Here is a 19,891-nt window from a genome sequence, read left to right as displayed (position 1 = left end):
CCAAAAAATGCTTGATGTAGCTGACTTACAAGGAGGAGAATCCTATGTGCGTGCAGGTAACTTTGGCATGGTTTTAGAGCCCAGTTCATACCTGAATTCCTCCTGGTTTTGGGGCTTGTGGTAAAGCAGTAGATCATGGTAGAAAAATATAGTAGGAAGGAAAAAAAAAAAAACACTTTTGTGGCGTCTTTGAACGAAAAGGAAAGAGAGTAAAGGCTGGGATTCCAATGTCCAAGGGGAGGTGAGGTAAGCTCCCTTCCTTCTGTCAGGCCCCACCACTAAAAGGTTCTGGTCAGCCCTAGTAATATAGGAGGGTCATGACTGGGACTTAGGGAGCCACACAGTGAGTCTGTAATGAAATCAAATCAGGAGCACAATGCTTTCTTGCCCTTCTGCTTGCCACACAGTTAGTAACACATCTAGAAGCACATAGCCAAACTCAAGCCTCCTGACCTTAGATTCGAGCCGTCAGAAATGTCTGTTCTTTAAAAGCGCAGAGTCTCAGCAGGCATTTAAAACACAGCAAAGTGGACTGTCTTAGTCAGTGTTCTATTGCTATGAAAAGACACACAGCAGCTCTTACAGAGGAAAACATTTAATTTGGACTGGATTACAGTTTCAGAGATTTAGTCCATTTTCATCGTGGCTGGAAGCATGATAGTGTGCAGGCAGACATGAGAGAGCTGAGTACATCCAGATCTTCAGGCAGCAGGAGGAGATAGAGACACTGGGCCTGGCTTGAGCATTTGAACCCCAAAGCCCACCCCCTCCCCTGTGACAAACTTTCTCCAACAGGATTTGGAATCACCTAGGAAGACACCTCTGTCTGTGTTCCTGAGGATGGTTCCCGAGATGCTTAACTGATGAGAAAAGGCCCACCCTCAAAGTGAGTGACACCTTCTGACTGGCAGCCCAGGTATATCTGAGGAAAGCCATATCTCCTCCCTGCCCCTAGTTACTTTTCCTGAGCAAGGGTGTGTCACTGGCATTGGACACCTGCTTTCCAGCATGGACTCAACACCAGTGACCCTCTGAGAAGCCTCTGATTTTGAATCAGACTGAAACTACTGAGGTGTCCAGCTTTGTGGGTTCTCTGCCTCACCAGCATGCAGATGGCCACTGTTGGAGCAGTCCACCCAATAAATTCTTATTTATGATGTATATGTGCACATGTGTGTTTACAGACTCTCCTAGTCCAGTTCCCCTACAGAACCTTGGCTGGTGCAGCAGAGTGGGTTTACCTTTGCTGGCTATTTAAACTTGCCCTTGAGCACGGAACCAGCACTGGCTCATGGGAAACTTTCCTGGCTAGGAATTCCGAGAAAGATGCTGATTTGGGGGCCGTGAAACACTGGTAAATTAACATTCAATCTTGTCTGCTAATTTACGAAAACGCAGGAAAACCTCTAATTCTATTTAGGAAGACTGGTGTGAAATTCAACTTGATGTGAGGTCCATCAACTCCTTTTTACTGAAACTGAGCTCCATACCTGGCTGCAAAAAGGGACAGGACAGAGTTCTGCAGGTTGGCAGAACCCACGGCTCTCTCACCGCACATGGAAGTGACACTTGCTAATGGAGAAATGAGGTTAGGGTTGTAGACTTTAATTTAACCCCATCAAAACATCCATTGCTACTCAAAATATTTGGTCACACTTGGAATTAGTTCCCCCACGAAAAGAATACTTACTATGTACCTTAACTCAGCAACCAAATAGATAAGCAAGCTGTGCTCTTGGTTGTAATGGCTTGGGGGCGGGGCGAGGGGCCCAGCCTCCGTCCTAGGGCAGTGTGGAGACAAAGCTTTTGTCCACTCTCTCCAAGGTATGTCTCAACAGGAGTTAGCTTGTTTGTGCCAAAGCAGCCTAGGCTGTTTTGTTCCTCTCTCTGTGTCCTTGTGGAGTTATTCCTCCCTTAAAGGCTCTGTAAAGGTTCCCTATCAGCTAAACACCCAGTCCCAGCTTGCAGATCTCACCTCAGTGCCTGAGAACATGGCTGCAGAGAAGGTTCTCCAGGAATGCATGCTCCTTAAACTGCCAGCCTTTGCCATGCAAACAAACGCTTGCAGCCTGGGGAGTTTTTCATTTGGAGATCTGTGAGATAATTTCACGTACAACATTGTTAGTAGCTGCAAAGAACAGAAACCACTCATTTTCCTGAGAAATGCACAGAAGAACTCAGTCATTAATTGTCACTATTAATTGCTATTGCTTAAAAGTAAACATGTTTTATTTGGCAGACAGTGTTGGTATGTAGTAATGCTAGAATTAATGCGTATGGGGCCAACCAGGCATCTCTCTCCAGACCCAGGAGTGCTGCACAAGACATGAATATGCACCTACTAACCTCAAAAGGGAAACAACAGGCTAGAGTCTAGATACCACTGAAATCCAGCTTGGTGAACCAGTGAGTTTATTGACCTTACTTAAAGAAACAGGGCAAGGGCTACCTGGCAGGAGTTTGGATGACTCTGATCCAGCTGCATCACCAAAAACCAACTCCAGTGTGAGTGAAGACTCACAAAAGATGGAACCCTGGATCTCTGCTCAACTGGTAGGCAGCTCATCCAGTCCAAAGAATGCCTCCTCTCTGCAGTTCTCAGTCTTCTTGTATAACCTTATAACTGCTTATATAACCTTCAGGAAGGAGGTTCTTAGTGTATCTGGTCAGTTTCAGGGGCTTCCTGAAATTTATGTGTTTATATCCCAGTCTTAAAGAGCCTCCTTTTAGAGCTTCCTGCATCTTAGTAAGCCTGGAAGAAAATTGCTACACAGTAGTGGCCAATGATACCTGATTTCATCCCAGAGAAAAATATTAACATTATTTGAAGGTCACTTGTGTCTTCTAGGTAATGAGTCATATAAAAAGTGGGCAAAGGTTTCCACCACTTAGTGCCAAGTACCTCCCTTGTCCGACTATCCCTCTCTCAAGGGTCCATGTTGCCAGGGAAGAAGGTGTTGCATTGTGAACTCATGTCTGTGCCAAGAATAGGTTCATCCTGTGTTTGCTCTGTTGGGGCTATTGAGGATTTCCTGAGATATATTGATTGTCCTCTTAAAGGCCAGACCAGAACACATGAGTACTAAGGGATCCCAGAGACAGTTTACAACTGGCCTCCAAATCCTCCCGGCTTGAGGAGATGACTCCTATGGGAGATTCTTTAAAGAGGAAGAAAAATCTAAGCAAGAATTAAAGAAGAAAAGGTGAAAATCAGGCTGGTATGTAGTGTGAAAGGGTATCTAAAGGCAGACTTACGCTCCCCAAAACATGTTTAAGACTTGTCCTAGTTAGCTTTATCCGTTAGCTTGACACAACCCAGTGTTAACAGAGAAGACAGTCTCTATTGGGGGATTTTCCACATCAGATTGCTCTATGGGGGTCTGTGAGGGGTTGTCTTGATTGTTAATTGATGAAGGTGCCACTGTGGATGCAGTTTTCCCTAGACATGTGCCTCTAGACTGTATTAAACAGCTGGCTAAGATAAGTCTATGAGCCAGCCACCAGCGTTCATTCATGGTTTCCGCCACACTTTGGCCATGAGGCAGCCCTTACTTGAGTTCCCATCTTGGCTTCCATCAGTGATAGACAGTAACCTGGCCAAACAAATCCCCGGCTCCCCTAAGTTGCTTTTGGTCTGATTGCTGCATCACAGCAGCAGAGAGCAACCTGAAGCACACCGATGTGGTCTCATCTCTCCTGCTCTCTGCACACATGTGGCCTCTTCCTCTTTGTTTCTCTGGCATTTTCCTTTGTCTCCTCCCCATCTGGCCTGCTCCTCTCTCCCATGATGGCTTTTCAGATCCTTCGCTGTTTCCAGGACCAGCCCGTGGCAAGGTGCTTACCATACTGCTGTCTCTGAGAGTGTTCTCAGTTTGAAAGCGAATAGAACAAAAGCAGGCAGAGCTGAAAGGTCTGGGAGGTCACAGGTGACCCATGGATGTTCTCACACTCTAGACCTCAGAGCAGACTGCCCGCAGAGGTGGTCCTCACAGCACCATGAATGGATTCCTGTGGCCTACGCTGACACATGAAATATCTTATGTCCTCAAAGCACAATGCATTAAGAGTCTCTGTTTCCTGGCTGTTATTTAAGAACTGCTCCTGGGAAGATGTGCTCTATTCCCAAGCACTGTGACAGGCTGCTCTTGTCCTGCTGTTGTGCCTGGGCTCTGCCAGCCATTGCAGCAGCATGCACAGTGTGCCCAGGCCTGCTCTTTCCCTTTCTAGGTGACTAGGTCCTGGTGGCTAGCATGCACAGACTCAATGCTGCCATGAAAAACCAGGCTCCTCTTTACAACGAGGCACAGCGCTCTGTGCTCTGAGAATCTTTTCTGTCATCCTTACACTTGTACCCCAGTGTTTAGAGGGAAACGGGAAATCCATTCCTTCAGTCCTTTTACCAAAGAGAAAGACAGCACAGATAAGTGACCATGTTGGGTCGCACAACTCAGTGACATCTGTCACTGCCTAACCCAGCCATAAGACCCCAATTCCCAGAGTGGAAACAGTTTGACTGGTTTTGGTTTGCTTGGCACACTTTTGATAGTTAGAAATGGATTCTGGGTCAGGAGAAGCCTCTGGTGGTCCGCGCTTGTCTGAGATGTGTAGTGTGACAGGCTATTGCCATGCTTTCCAGCAAATAAAGGGGCAGCAACACCACCCCAGCAGTTCCCAAGAACTCGCCCACCTTCGTAGATAATGGCCGAGGCTTGCCAGGAGTGATCTGACTGCTCTGTCCACTTAGAAGTCCAATGGTTCTGAGCGTCTCATGTTTCCAGTCCCTGCTCTCCATACAGTCTTGACTGCCGTGGCTGGGGTGAGGATGCTCACATACAGATGTGAGTGTCACACAGAAGCCCTCAAACATCTGCAACTTTAAGAAGGCCAGGGTTTCATTGTACAGGGGCTGCTATTGTAAAGTGGGGCACTGATCTTCTTGGCTGAGTCCACATAGACAGTTAGGATCCTTGACACTACACTAGACTCAGGAGCTACTTGTAAAGGCGTTTGTCCATCACACAATGTGCTTGGCAGCTACGGCCCTGTATGGAGGTACTCTCTAGTCACTCTGTTGACCCTACATTGAGCATGGATGAAAAGTCTATGTCCTCTTCTCCTCAGCACATCATTGGCAAACTGGTCCGTAAGCATCACAGCTGCCCAGCCGTGTGTGCTGTGCACTGTAAGGGCCCATCCATGGGTACCTCTGTGCCAGGCCCACAGCTAAACTTTGCCCTGTAGCTAACCCAGGATGGCTCCTGTCTAACATCGAGGCTGCTTCAGTTCAGATTCATTAGAGCTGTGTGTTTTCCACACTGAGAAATCATTAGATGTCATATTTTCTGCATCATACTAACCCCTGGTGACCACACCATGGGAAAGTGAAAAACAAAACCCACTTCAACCCACCTACCTGGCCTGTGATAGAACAGTGACCCACCAGCAAAGTGGGCCCCCTCAGTCTATGTGGAGCACAGCCTGTAGGACAGGGGTCCCAGTACTCATCTTTTCAGGAAGCAACTAGCTTGACCTGCAGCTCTGTTGCCATGGTACCCAAGGCCCTTAGTTTCCATGGCACCACTCCTTGAGGTAAGGCCACAAGTGCATGGGATTTCCTCCCATTTCTCACATAAAAGATGTACATGCCACAAAAGCTGTGGAGGGCTTACGGCCATGGACTAGCCAATGACAGCTAGTCCAACTAGACACTAAGCTGTGTCCACTGTCCTCCCTCCTCAGGGCTAGCCTTGCTGTCTGAAGATGAGCCAGACCAAACAGATTAACTTAAGGTCAGAAACAGATTCTGCTGGACACCAGCCCCTGTGATGTGTGTGCCTCCCAAGACAACAGGTGAGGTGAATGAACAAGGGAAGTCTCAATGTGGAAGGGGAAGGAGGGAGCCCGGAGATGGCTTGCCAGATTCCCAGCCTCACTGTACACGTCCACCAAACTCAGACTCCAGCTGGACCCTCTGAGTGATGACATCAGGTGATGATGGAGCAAGGGAGGCTGATGTCAACTTCTTGAGCCCATGGTGCTTCATCCAAAAAGGTTCCAGAGGTAAGAGAATGGCATGTGCAGAGCCTGGGCATCCAGTCACTGCTATTGTTGGGAAGTGATCCCATGTGTCATCAGTATCTCCCCTCCAGTTAGATGCTCAACCTCACTCACCTATAACATCTGCCCATCATAACAAAGCTCTCCCCTCTCTTCATCATCAGAAGGTCTGGGTACCTTCTGAGCAGATGACATTGTCACATGAGTGAGGAGCCCTCTCCAGGCAATATGTTTTGCTTCCACGGAACACCACAAATGGAGTCATTAACAAAAAATAATATTTTCTTTCTGGAGACCCGGACGTTTAAGGTCCAGACCTCTGCATCTGATGGGTGATGGCTTTGCTACAGGATGGCATGGCAGAGGGCATAAGCCAGAGTAGGAGCTGGAAGCCCATCTTTATCCCTGCCCGGTAAGGACTGGTCAGCCTCACTCCCTAGGCTGAATCCCCAGGACGTCAGCCCCTCTCCAAGAATGCAACTCTGTGGGGATAGTTCCAAATGTGAATTCAAGGATCACACTCAAACTATGACAGACTTAGAACCCATTCATTGTGCATTTGGGGGAGCATGACACCATTTTACCTGGCACCATGAACCCTAAGGCCTCTTCACTGTAGCCCCAAGCCTGCTGTGCCTGTCACTCCTCTTTAGTATTGTGTTGACCGAATCTTTCTGTTTAGAGTTCTATTCTACACTCCCTCCTCCTCCTTCTCCTTCTCCTCCTTCCCCTCCTCCTCCTTCCCCTCCTCCTCCTCCTTCTTCTCCTCTTTCTTCTCCTCCTCTTTCTCCTCCTCCTTCCCCTCCTCCTCCTCTTCCTCCTTCTTCTCCTCTTTCTTCTCCTCCTCTTTCTCCTCCTCCTTCTTCTCCTCCTCCTTTTCCTCCTCTTCCTCCTTCTCCTTCTCCTCCTCCTCCTTCCCTCCTCCTCCTTCTCCTTCTTCTGAACACTTTACATTTCCTTTTAGTAAAACAAACTTGTGCCACAGCTCCCGTATATGCCACACATCAGTCTTCCTGCAGGGGAACCATCTCCTCCCTGATGTCCTCTTGGGTCATGATGCAGACCCTGAGGGCATCTCCAGTGCACACATCTCTCTCAGCTGCAGAAATAAAGATGCCTTTCACCAGCCTTGTGGCTCTGTCCAGAGACAGGGAGACATGCTCCACATTCTGCCTATTTTTGAAACCAACCTGGTTGTCAAGTAGAGGCCGTAGCATGGTGCTTGCTGAGCCTCCAGCCTTGAAGGAGTCTCTCTGGTAGGAGCCCACAGGGTCAGAGCTATACACAGCTCCCTCTCCTTCTGCATCAAGTCCATCAATGATGTTGTAAGCATAGTAAGGGGGAAGGCGTCCTGAGTTCAGGATGGTGGACAGCATCTCAGCCATCGCCCCAGTGGTCAAGGCCTTGTCATTGGAATGCTTGTACATCTTTAATCTTGCTTTGACAATCTTTGTCAGAGTGAGACAAACTCCATGAAAACCACTGCAGCCAATTACTGTTTTGTGTGCTAGTTTGTAACATTTGGGGCTATCTCGGGTGTGAATTGAAAATCCTTCACTCAACCAAGTGTCTGAAGCAACAGTGGAAAAATCTCCTCCAGCAGTTGCCAATACAGTACCTCCATTGAAGGCATGAGGTGAGAAATGCAGCTGTACAGAGCCGGTGGAGCCGTGGGGCCCCATTGCTAGCTCTCTGTCCAGTCTCTGGTCAGTGGAAAGCATCGCACCCAACTCCTCCTGTCTCTACACTCCCTTCTTGTTCTCAGGAGAGAAACAGAATTTTTTACAGTGGTTCCTGCCTCACAGAGGCTCTATGGTTTGAATAAGAATGGCCCCATAGACTTATATATATGAATGCTTGGTCACCAAGGAGTGGCACTATCAGGAGGTGTGGCATTGTTGGAGGAAGTGTGTCACTGTGGAGTGGGCTTTCAGGCCTCCTTTGCTCAAGCTATGGCCAGTGTGGCACACCGTCTCCTTCTGCTGCCTTTGGATCCAGCGTAGAGCTCTCAGCACCTCCAGTGCCATGCCTTCCTGCATGCTGCCATGCTTCCCACTAGGATGATAATGGACTGAACCTCTGAACTGTAAGCCGGCTCCAATTAAGCGCTTTGCTTTAAAAGAACTGCTGTGGCCATGGGTGTTTCTCTACAGCAAGAAAACACTGACTAAGACAGAGATTTAGGGAGGAGCTCACAGGCGCTGGAAGTTCTGCCCTTTTTACACACACACAGGGGCCCCATGGCCTCACCAAATTTGGCTCACCTTGATCTACCTGGGTCCTTTCCTTCTGGGTTTGCTTGGGGGAGCTGCTTGTTCTACAGGCCCAGTGTACTCTTAGTCTTGGCCCTGAGAGGCCTTGTGTCCAGCCTTTGGAGCACAGTTGTTATCATATTTCTTCACATATTGATTGATATTCCATAGATTTTAGATTATATTGGCCTAGAATCACCAAGGAGTCAAGCCTCTAGCATAACTACGAGAGTTCCAAAGTGGTTTACTTAAAGTGAGATGAGCCTCCCTAGATATGGGCAGTGCCATTCCATGGGCAGGGGTCGTGGATTTGGTTTTTTTTTTTTTTTTTTTTTTTTTTTTTTAAGGTAGAAGTGTACTGAGCATCAGTATTTATCTCGCTGGTTCCCAGCTGCAGATGCTGTGTGACCATCTGCCTGGTCTCCTGCCAGCATCCACCCTCTGGCCAAGGAAAATGGCTGTAGTGACTTGTCTAGCTCCCTACTTTCTGATATCTCTTCCCAAGGAGATGCTGGTGGTGTCCCTCCAAGTCCCCTAGAGGCATTCCTTGGGTACAGAGCTGGTCTCAGTGCAGCCGAGAACACCCTAGATACTGGCTCAGCATGTGCTCAGAGAGCTAGCGAATCTGGGAACCCCATGCCCCAGCCCAATCTCAACCAGAAGTGAACTAAACTCTGCGCTCTCCGCTGTATATCAATGTTGACATGCTCTTCGGGGGGCTTTGGACAGAAGGTCTTCCACCCTCTGCTTGTTCTGCTTGTGCCCTCACTGGGTCATTGCATCACCCTGTCTGTGCCCTAGCTCCTCCTTCAGGAACACACAGTTACTCCTCTTTGGCCACAGTTAGGCACTGACTACAGGCCAGACGGTAAGTGTCCTGTCTGGGAGGCTATTCCCAGTATTGGCTTCTGCGTAATATGATATGCTCGGTGATGTCTCTGAATTCACTGACTTCAATATCTAACAAACGTGTGCAGAGTTACTGTTCTAAACCCAGTTTTCCTGTCCGTCATTTGTAAAGACATGTTAGGTCAGGATACCACATGATTGCCACAGAACCTGCTCTGTGTGACACTATTCCTGGGAAGACTTGAGTAAACCTCCTCTCACCGTCTCACCGCAGATAAGGAACTCAGTGAAGGCCAACTTGGTGAACCAGTGAGCTTATTGGGGTTACTTACAGGAGTATAGGGGAGGGGTTACTTACAGGAGTGTAGGGGACAGGTTACTTACAGGAGCAGAAATGACTCAGAGACAGCTACAACACTGAAGTCTACCTTGGCATGGGTGGTGGGTCACAAAAGCTAGAAGCCTGGAATGAGGTGCATAGCCTGCAGGCAGCACATTGGTTTGAGTGTCTTCTGGGCAGCTCGGCTTGTCTGAGAGTCTCTCAGCAATTCTGACTGCTCACATGTGCTTTGGCAAGTCGGGCCCTAGAGAATCTGATCGGTTTCACAGATTTCCTGAAGCTTCTTAGATGTTTACTTTCTGCATTTTATGGATCCCTTTTGCCAAATGGAATATGCCTACCCTTTTAGAACAAGCTTGCCACTAAAATGGGATGTTTTATCTCAGAGAAGATTGTTCCTGTGGTGGTCTGAATCACAATGGCCCCTATAGGCTCATATATTTAAATGTTCTGTCCCCAGTAGGTAGAACTATTTGGGAAGGATTAGGACTTATTGCAGGGGGTGTGTCTCCTCTCCTCCTTCCTCCCCCAGTCCTCCGCTCCCACCCCCACCCCCACCTTCTCTTTCTCTAAGCTTTCAATTACTGCTCCAGCACTGTGCCTGCCTGCCTGTTGCCATGCGCCTGTTATGATGGTCATGGACTCACCCACTGAAATTGTAAGACATCAATAAGATCTTCCTTCTGTAAATCGCCTTGGTCATGGTGTCGCCTCAAAGCAACAGCAAAGCAATCAAGACAGCTGTACAATGCCTCCATGAATAGCTAACACCCACCATTGGCACATGTGTACTCATCATCTCTGGGCAGACCCAGGGCAGGGGTGCAGGTTGTAGGTGGGCAGAAACCATCTCTCTGAGCTCAGGTCACGTGAACAAGGACCCTTGCAGGGGTCCCTCTGGAGAACAGCAGCTTGACTCCTCACCACAGAATAGCATCATAGCCCATAACAAGGCCTCCCACTTCACGTTTCGAGCCTGATGCTATCACAAGAACTGAGCATCCTCTGTGAGTTTCTAGCCTGTTCTCGGAGATAATCCGGGTGAGCTGTCTCAAGAAAGACAGACAGGTAGGGGCAGCCTGAAAGGGCACAGAAATGGTACTGACAGTTATTTCCTCAGAGTTGGAAAGACATGTCATCTGCACTGAATTCCAGTCCCTGGATGCACCCCTACCTAGCAAGTGTCCATAGGCACCATGGCTGCTCCTCTGCCAACCATGGCAAGTGCTAAGAAGCAAGTAAACAAGAAAAATGGCTTAAGTGAAGAAAATCTATGATTAAAAACAATACAGAGAAGGCCCTGCTCAAATAGCGGAGAGAGAGAGAGAGAGAGAGAGAGAGAGAGAGAGAGAGAGAGAGAGAGAGAGAGAGAGAGAGAGAGAGAGAGAGAGAGAGAGAGAGAGAGAAGGAGAGAAGGAGAGAGAGAAAGACAGAGACAGAGGGGGGAAGAGAGGGAGAGAGAGGGAGAGAGACAGAGAGAGAGACAGAGACACAGAGAGAGGGGGAAGAGAGGGAGAGAGACACAGAGAGAGAGAGACAGAGACACACACAGAGAGAGAGAGAGAGAGAGAGAGAGGGGGAGAGGGAGGGAGGGAGGGAGGGAGGGAGGGAGGGAGGGAGGGAGAGAGAATATAGCTGGAAGCTGCAGAGGCAGCCAGGGGAGACTAGGTTCCAGGCAGGTAGAGGGGTTTCCCAGCAACCTGAACTGCCCAGACACCAAGCAATGTCCCTGCCTGGAATAGGCCCTGGCTTCTGCAGCCTAGACTCCCTGTCACACTGGGAGAATCCAGGCTGCTGGCACATCTTGGTGCATGTGTCCTTGGTACCTGTCACTGTGCCTCGCTCCACTTCCGGGGCTTGGAGATGACTATGGTCTTTAAAAAGAACACCTCAGCTCCAGAGTGATTCTCGGAAGCTCCCCACTACCAGGATTACTGTCCTCCTGAAGACTTTAAATAGTAACACCAGCTTCCTGCTCTTTCTCAATGTCACAATCAAATCCCCTTGAAAAATCTCAAAATTAGCGTCAGGTCTGGTGGTTCTCTAAGGTTTAGGGTTTCTTATTTTATAATTTTCTGGTGTTACTATGGTGGGGCCTCACATAGAGCCACAGTGTGCTCATTTGCTTTGAAATTCAAAACACTTGAAGCTGGTGAGCAGGCCTGTGGCCGCAGGGAGTTGGAGAAGGGAGTTTGCTGTGGAGGCCTGGTTGGTTGACAAAAGTGAGCCAGGAGCTTGGACACAGCAAGAGCAGTGCTGGAGCCCAAGATTTACCTCCAAGGTAGTACCATCAAGACCCCAGGGCCAGGCATCAGGGAAGCAGGGCTAGGGATTGGGTGGGGCTGTCTGTCTTTGTTTTCCAGTACTTGCTCTATATGTCTGTTTTGTTTTTGTGTTTTGTTTTTTGAGATGGAGTCTTGATATGTAGCCATGATGGTTGTAAACTTGTGGCCACTCTGCCTCTACCTCTGTATAATCCCACAGCTGGGTTTACAGGATGTGACGTCATGTCTATTCACACATGGTACTGGAGAGTGAACCCAGGGGTGCACATTGGGCAACTTCCTGCTAAGCCAGCTTTCAGCCCTGACATCTGCCTTCTAGATACAGTAGAACACAAGAAAAATGGAGACTACTGTGATGCCAGTTCTTATCCGTTGGCTACGTATTAATGGAACTTGTCCCTAACACCCAAGTCTCCATGTTAATACTGCCATCATCACCTGAGAGCTGGAGGTGGACAATGGTGGCCGCCCTGCTTTCCTCAGTACTGTGCTTGGCTTTCTCAGCCAGCTAACTAGAACAAACTGAAGCCAGCCAGTTTCTTCTCATACCGATCCAAGCCCTTCGTTCAGTTTTGCCAAGGTGCAGAAGTGGGCCATTTGTTCCGGTTCTGCACACAACTGCCTGGGTTGCCTGCTTTGAAACGCCTGTGTGTTAGCTTTAGTGGACAAAGGCTCTGCTGGAGAAACTCACATCAGATTCAGAAAGGAAAGCTGTTCCTTTGAGGACACCAGGGGAGACACGGGTGACCCTGAAACCGCGAAGGCTTTGTGTTTTCGGGTCTTGGCATTGTCTCAGGGCCTCCCTGCAAGGCCTCTCCAGCTCTCGGGCAGTACCCTCTACTTCCTGCTGGCTGAGACGCCAACTCCCAACTACAAGGTCACTTTTTGAAGTTGAGTTCCATCTCTGCTTTGATGAATGGATATATCTGAATGAACAGAACACTGTGTCCCCCACTGAAGATTAAGTGTCTAGATAGCAGCTCGATGGCTAGGGACCAGGGACCCTACCGACTGAGATGCTCTGTTTCCTCTAATTATGGCTATTTTAATGCAGATCAGTGGTTCAAATCTATAACAGCTCCATGAGATAATGCAATCGTGCTTTTTTTTTTTTTTTAAATCTTTCCAGCTTTATAAATTGGAGAAATTAATCAAGTTAAAATAGTCTTAAAGTTCTCAGTGGGATTCCATCCAAGTGGTAGACAAGACGTTGGCCTTGCATTTGGCAGAGAAACCAAGCCTTCTCTTTGCTGGACACTGCGGTTCCAAACACTGCTGCTCACTCAGGTGACTCACCCAGTGGATCCACCACGATGGCTGTGACCAGAGTAAGCAAAGCAATCAGCAGCTGTTTCAGCATTCGTGCTCGAAGCACGATGGATGCAAGATGGAAAGGCAGCCGTGTGGGTGTTTACGCACCTCTGGATGATACACGTGGCTTTTAAAAAATATATTTTATTAATGTATTTGTATTACATCTCAATGGTTATCCCATCCCTTGTATCCTCCCATTCTTCCCTCCCTCCCATTTTCCCCTTACTCCCCTCCCCTATGACTGTGACTGAGGGGGATTTCCTCCCCCTGTATATGCTCATAGGGTATCAAGTCTCTTCTTGGTAGCCTGCTATCCTTCCTCTGAGTGCTACCAGGTCTCCCCATCCAGGGGACGTGGTCAAATATGGTGCACCAGAGTTCGGATACATGTGGCTTTTAGAGACACTGGATATAAACCACGAAGGAATTCCCCTCAGCAGCAAATGGAAGAAAGAAAATGCATTCCAGCCATCTACTGCTCATGAGATTTAACATCTTTATCAGGCCTTTGTTAACACATGCATTTCCTGTGTGTGCATGTGTGTGTGTGTGTGTGAAAATGTTTGCGAGTGCATGTGTGGGTGCTTTTGGGCATGGGTTTTTTTGCAAGTTAGTATTATAGTCACTATTGTGTGTTTTCCCCATGTAATCTCTTGTTCATTGATAATATGTATCATGGTCTCTTGGCAACTTCATGGGTTATATAATACCATTTTTGTTGTTTATTATCCCAGTATGAATTTATTCTAATCACTGATGTATTTTTTTTTATCATGGGGCCTTCAGGTTGCTTTCAGTTTTAGCCATATTATAATAGTGAACACACAGTTTAAGGTGACGTTTTGCATGCATCTCCAGGCTCCCCTGGAGATAACTTTTAGGAGTGGACCTACCACATCAGTTTTCAGTTTGACACATTTTACCAAAACAGCTTCTCAGAAGATTCTGCCAAGTCCCCCCTCTGCCTCAAATAGTGCCAGGTTTTTTTTCCACTTATTTTCAGAATAAAAAATTAGCCTTCCTAATTAATCATTTATTTGTGGTCAGGTGTCCTAGGATTGAGGTGTTGCAAGGCTGTGTTCCCTCCAGAGATTCTAGGCACTTGTCTGCCTGAAAGCCAGCTGAGTAGCTCTCAGCTCCCTCACAACAGTCTCTCTGTGCTCTGAGCTCCCATCATGCCATTCTTCTCCCAACCTTCCCACAGCCTTCTTCCAGCCTTCGATAGACACCTGTGCTCATTCAACAAAATCTCACAATACTCTGCCACACCTTCCATCACGTGAGCTACACTGTAGGATGGTTAGTCTTGGTGGCTCCCTTCACTGGATCTGGGGCCAACTAAGGTGAGTCTCTGGACACGTGTGTGAAGATGTTTTCTGGAAGGATGAACTCAAGGAGGCAGACTGCCCCTTCCTGCTGCTCAACGGCACTTTCCACCAGCAGTCACTGTAGAAAGGTCACAAAGAACTGGAGGCTGTTTTCGAACTGTCTATCATTGTACTGGAAAATGGCTCTTTTTCCAAATACATTTGTAGTTAGCTAATTTGTTGTTGTTTTGTTTTTTAGGGTTTTTTTTTTTTTTGGTTTTTTTTGTTTGTTTGTTTGTTTTGTTTTGTTTTGTTTTTGAGACAGGGTTTCTCTGTGTAGCTTTGGCTATCCTGGACTCTCTTTGTAGACCAGGCCAGTCTCAAATTCACAGAGATCTGCTTGCCTCTGCCTCCCCCAAGTGCTGGGATTCTAGGCATGTGCCACTGCACCTGCCTCTAGTTAATTATTTTTATTCTATGTGCATGTGTACTTATTTTAATCCAGAAAATTAATTTTTGCTTTCAATGGTTGTAGGTGCTTTGTAGCTGAAAGGGAACAGCCACCTCAACCAGATAGAGCCTTCTCTGCCCAGTTCCCAAGCACTGAGAAGACCCTGGGTGCCCAGGAGATGTGCCACTGATACACTAACTTTTCGGGATTTCTCTGGAAGGAACCTAGAGCCATTCAGTTCTTGTAACATAAGTCAGAAGACAGCAGATGCCAAAGCAGGTGAGAAATATAGAACTCAGGTCTGATTTGACATGGGTACTGTGACTACTGTGGGTACTGTGTTGGTTTTGTCAACTTAACACAAGCAAGAATCACTTAGGAAGAGTCTCAGTGTGGGGCTGTCTAGATCAGGCTGGCCTGGGCCATGTCTGTTGGAGATCATAGTGTGTTAATAGGTACGTGGGACCTGAACGTGGGAGGACCCCTGGACTCTATAGGAAAGGGAGAAAGCTAGCAGAGGACAAGCTTACAACATTCTTCTGTCTCTGCCCCTGACTGTATGTAGCCTGTGACGAGATGCTTCACGTTCCTGCTGCCTCGACTTCCCTGCACTGGTGACAGACTGTAGCCAGGCATTGTGACCCAAATAAACCCTCCCTCCCAAGCTGCTTTTGTCAAGATATTTTTTTTCACAGCGACAGGAAGAAGGACGGGAACTCAGCTTCTTGATTGGGCCATCATGGCTCATTTGCTTAAAAGGCATGAGCTGATGGCTAATAACTGGTGTCCAGCCTCCCGCAGTAGGTCTGCTGTAGCCATGGCCCACCTATGTCATTTCTCTGGCCCTTGAATATATAACTGTAATAGGCAAACTTGTACGTGAGGATCACACAGAATGGTCACGTGGTCCATCTGTGAAGAACATGGCAGATGTCTATGAAATTGTCCTTGCCAGTCGATGAAGTCAAGGCAGTAGGAGCTGGCAGGCTGGATGGAGGCTGCCCACGTGTCTTGACACTTAGAGAATCCATCACAGTTGTATTGAACCAGTTTGGTCCCTACAGAATCCAGGGGGAACTGGTCAACACAACGAGAGTAGGAGCTTTCAGAATGACCAGCCCTGAAGGAGAACATCTGTATCACGCCTGGTCCTCCCGAGGCTCAGAGATCATCATGTGAGGGGATAGGTAAAAAGATGCTAAGAGCCAGAGGCAGTGGATGATTGCAAGAAAATAGTGCTCTGTGGTCACAGTGTATTGGCTTCATATATGAATCCATAGAGTTCTGACATGATACACAAGGCCTGGGGGAGTTCAAGCTAGAGAAAACCCCAATGTGGAGGGAAGCAGACAGAAAGTTCCCCCTGTAGCTGAGGAGCTAGTGACAACTGGTGATTACTGTGGGAGGAGCAGATAGGTTTCTTTCAGGGATGCTAGTCATGACAGGCTACCTGTGCTTCAGTAGATGGTCCTACATTGCCCCTCAACACTGACAGCACTAAATGGACTCAGGGAATTTTAAAAACTAGAGTACATGAAGCTGAGAGGGGAAAATGGGCAGGAAGAATAAGTGTAAGAGGGAAATGAGGGTAAAATCTTATCAAAACACATTATACTCACACATAAAATCCTCAAAGGATAACGAAGGAGAAAAAAAAATCCAGGTGAGAACTCAAGCAACAAGAGTCCCAGCTGCAATTCTGCTTAGAGCATGCTGTCTATGCTAGGGTTTAGCATAGGCCCTTGGTGCCTGGCCTTCATAAGCGTTTAGGGGGTGACAGGACACAGGCACAGTCACAGCTGGGAATTCAGGCAGTGCTCTGCTGGTAGCACCACTGTCCTAGTGCTAGCAGGGGCCTCTGGTGGGGTTGAAGCTGCCTACAGATGCAAATTCGTGCATTGCCTTCCTCCGTGGACAGTGCTTCGAGACTTTGTCTGCATGGCTGGCTCAAGCATCCTCTCCCAGAGCCTGAGAGCCTGGTTTCCAGAAACCAAATAAGTTGCGGATCTCTGAGGTTCAGCCCAGAAGTGACACAGCATCATCAGCACATGTTCTGTTGGTCAAAGCGGACTGTGGGTCAACCTAAATTCAAGGGCGAGGAGGAGTTCGGTGCACCTCTTCACAGGTGTTCTGTGGTTCTTCCTACCGTTAGTCTGGTCACTCCAGATAGGGCACCACCAGCAGATCAAAGAACCTGCCCTGCACAGCTGGCTCACTGGATCAATGAGTTGACTTTGGTTAGCGGAATAAGGCCGAGAAGGTACTGGCAAGAACATGGGTGGCCCAGGAGCAGCCCTGTCCCCCAAAACCCCACACCAGCATGCACAGTGACTCACAAAACCTGCCTTCCCGGGGTGCCCTGTATTTTTGTTTGTTTGTTTTTGTTTTTTGTTTTGCAGGCAGCTTGGCCAGTCTCTAAAAGTCTTCTCCCCACAACAATGGCTACTGCTTGTTTAATCTTGGCAAGGGGCGTTGTGGGTCTTACTTCAGGAATTTCCTGAGACTTGTGAGTTATGCCTACTTCCTGAATATTAACCTCCTTCCAAAAGGGAATGCTTCAGTTCTAAGGAACAGTTCTGCAAGGGGGCAAGTGTCATTGTTGGGTCACAGAGAAACAACAAAAAACAAAAACAAAAAACACAAAAAAGGCATGTAAGAAGTGAGAGCAGCCAGTCTATCACCATAGTGACCTAAGCATTGTCATCATGGCACAGGGGTCTGCAATTCAAATTTGTCTTATTTTAAATTTCAGAATTACAGGAAAGTCCCTCTCCCTCTCTCCCTCCCTCCCTCCCTCTCTCTCTCTCCTTCCCTCCCTCTCTCCATCTCTCTTTCCCCCTCTCCCTCCTCATGTCCTCCTCCAAGATGCTGCGTTCAGCTTTACGTTGGCACTGAGGATTGGCACTCTGGCTGCCATGTTTGCACACAAGCCCTTTTCCCACTGAGCATCTCCACTTATTTTCCTTCCTACTCCCCCCCCCCCCCCCATTCCCTTCCCTTCTCTTTCTGCAGCAGCTGCATACTGGCCTCTCAGAACCCAGCCTGCTTCTTCCAACTTGAGATTTTTATTTACAGCATAGAACTCGGTGCATTCCCTCCACCTCTTCACTGGATGTGGGTGAGAAGCTACACTTCTCCCAGGATACCTGCTTCTGTGGGAAATCGTTTCTAATTCCTTTGTTCCTTCCCTCCCTGGCTTCCTTCACAGTCTGCTTGAATGACCTGTCAGAGACAGGCGGCCATCAAGTCTCTTACTTCATCTTGTCTCTGTTCCCGTCTGTGAAATTGCTGACATTAATTTAACTATTTAAAGACAGTATAATCCACTGTGTAAAAGGGGAGCAGTTATATGTATTTGTTATGAATAGAACCCTTTACAATATAAAATTACTGTCTTTGTTCAGTCAGTGCTTTGCTTTGATGTCTACTGCATATGACGCTAGCTCTGCTCTCTTCTGCATGCATGTACACAATCCTGCTTTCGAGTTTTCTAAATTTCATTTTATCAGCTTAAATACAACATACATTGGGTTTGAGTTTAAATCACAATCAAGGAACTGCAATTTATTGACAGGTAACAGTCAACTCAGGCTGTTCTCATACCCTCATGATCTCCTGGGAGGCAGGCAACACCCACAATTCAATCCTGCCCATTTACAAAATGCTGCAGACCCCAGAGCTGAGTTAAAAGCCTTGCCTACCTCTTGGATGTGAGCTTCTTGCCCCTGATGATAATGTAAGTGTGGGGCTCTAAAAAAAATTTCTGCTCTTGGCTTGCAGCAATTAAGACAAGGTTTTTTCTGAAGTGGCCTGTCTAGTCTGCCTGAAAGAGACAAAAGTGTTACACCATAGTTACATTATTCTCAAAGATGGGGCCTCCACAGAGCTAGTGGGGAGCTAGTAGGCCTCTAGACACAGCTGTCTTATTTCTTGTGGTCTTTCCCCACTTCGCCTGTCAGGCAAGGCATCCTGTCATTGGCCACCTTGCTTTAGCTGACATTCCCGTGTTTCTGGAATATGGTCACGATCAGAAACATACCAGAGGAAGTCATAAGTATATGGGCATCCCTCAAGTGTACAGCACTTGTGTGAGACTTAGAGGGACAAGTCGCAGACTAAAAGCTGAATCCTCAGCCTGCTTCTAAGAACGGCCCATGTTTCCTTGGATCTGGCAGGGAGGTTCTGTCCCATGGCTGCTGCCCACACTTCCTACTTTGTACAGTCCCATCCGAGACAAAAGACCTCCAACAACACCATGAGAGGAGGCAGGAGAGAGCTGGAATGATTTTTCGGGAGTGAAGACAGTCTTCTACACCCCATTGCCACCTCTGTTGCTCCACCAGCCAGCAGCACCTTAGTCCTGTGACCAGAAGCAGATGAACACCAGTGAGGGTCTTAAAGAAAGATGATGGTAGAGCCAGGGAAGCCAAGACCCAGCCCCTCCCTGCCCTAAGGGTGTCCACTGCCAAGTGACTACTGTGGGTGAGTGACAGGTATCCTAAGGGCAATGTACAAGCTGTCTGGGGTGTCTGAAGAATGTGGACAGGGGAGGGGACAGGAGAAAGACCAGCCACACAGAGCTGCATCACACTCCGCTGGCAAAGGCAGCTGCCCAGCAAGATGGGCAAAGCTGGTCAGTGGTTCACAACTCTGGGAAGGGATAACTCTCAGTGGTACCCACAGCCCAATACTGACTTCTTCGCATCTGCACTTGCAGCCTTTAAGTTCAAAACACGCCTCACTTGTGGTCCATGTGGGGCATACATCATTACATCTAGAATTCTCTTCATCCTGAAAGCCAGAGTTATTGCTGGTTGACACACTCAGAGCATCTAGCTTGGCACACTCAGAGCATCTAACAAGTATTTCCTGCTGTGAAGTTATCCCTAGTCTTTGGTGCTGTGGAGTCTGAGCTGGTTGCTTGTGTTTGAGTCTATGGTGTGGAGAATAAAACCACAGCTTCCTTCCTGTGTAGTTGAAGATGCTCTACCACTGAGCTGTACCTCAGCCCTCCCTATGCCTCTTTGCCTTGCATA

The 19,891-nt window shown here is 47.9% G+C and overlaps 1 protein-coding gene across 1 annotated transcript; it reads right to left on the bottom strand.

Moving 5' to 3' along the window:
* Positions 1 to 7,061: 7,061 nt before the first annotated feature.
* Positions 7,062 to 7,778, bottom strand: LOC127194276 (proteasome subunit beta type-1-like). The gene has a single exon (XM_051151583.1). It carries the CDS (start codon positions 7,776 to 7,778, stop codon positions 7,062 to 7,064), a length of 717 nt encoding a protein of 238 aa, XP_051007540.1.
* Positions 7,779 to 19,891: the final 12,113 nt, after the last annotated feature.

Source organism: Acomys russatus, chromosome 10, assembly GCF_903995435.1.
Source record: "Acomys russatus chromosome 10, mAcoRus1.1, whole genome shotgun sequence".
Lineage (NCBI taxonomy): Eukaryota > Metazoa > Chordata > Mammalia > Rodentia > Muridae > Acomys > Acomys russatus.
The sequence above is the reverse complement of the archived record's forward strand: the minus strand, read 5'-3'. Positions and strand labels throughout refer to the sequence as shown.

Excerpts from the sequence above, each read along its gene's own strand:
- LOC127194276 (XM_051151583.1), bottom strand. The coding sequence starts at position 7,778 with ATGCTTTCCACTGACCAGAGACTGGACAGAGAGCTAGCAATGGGGCCC.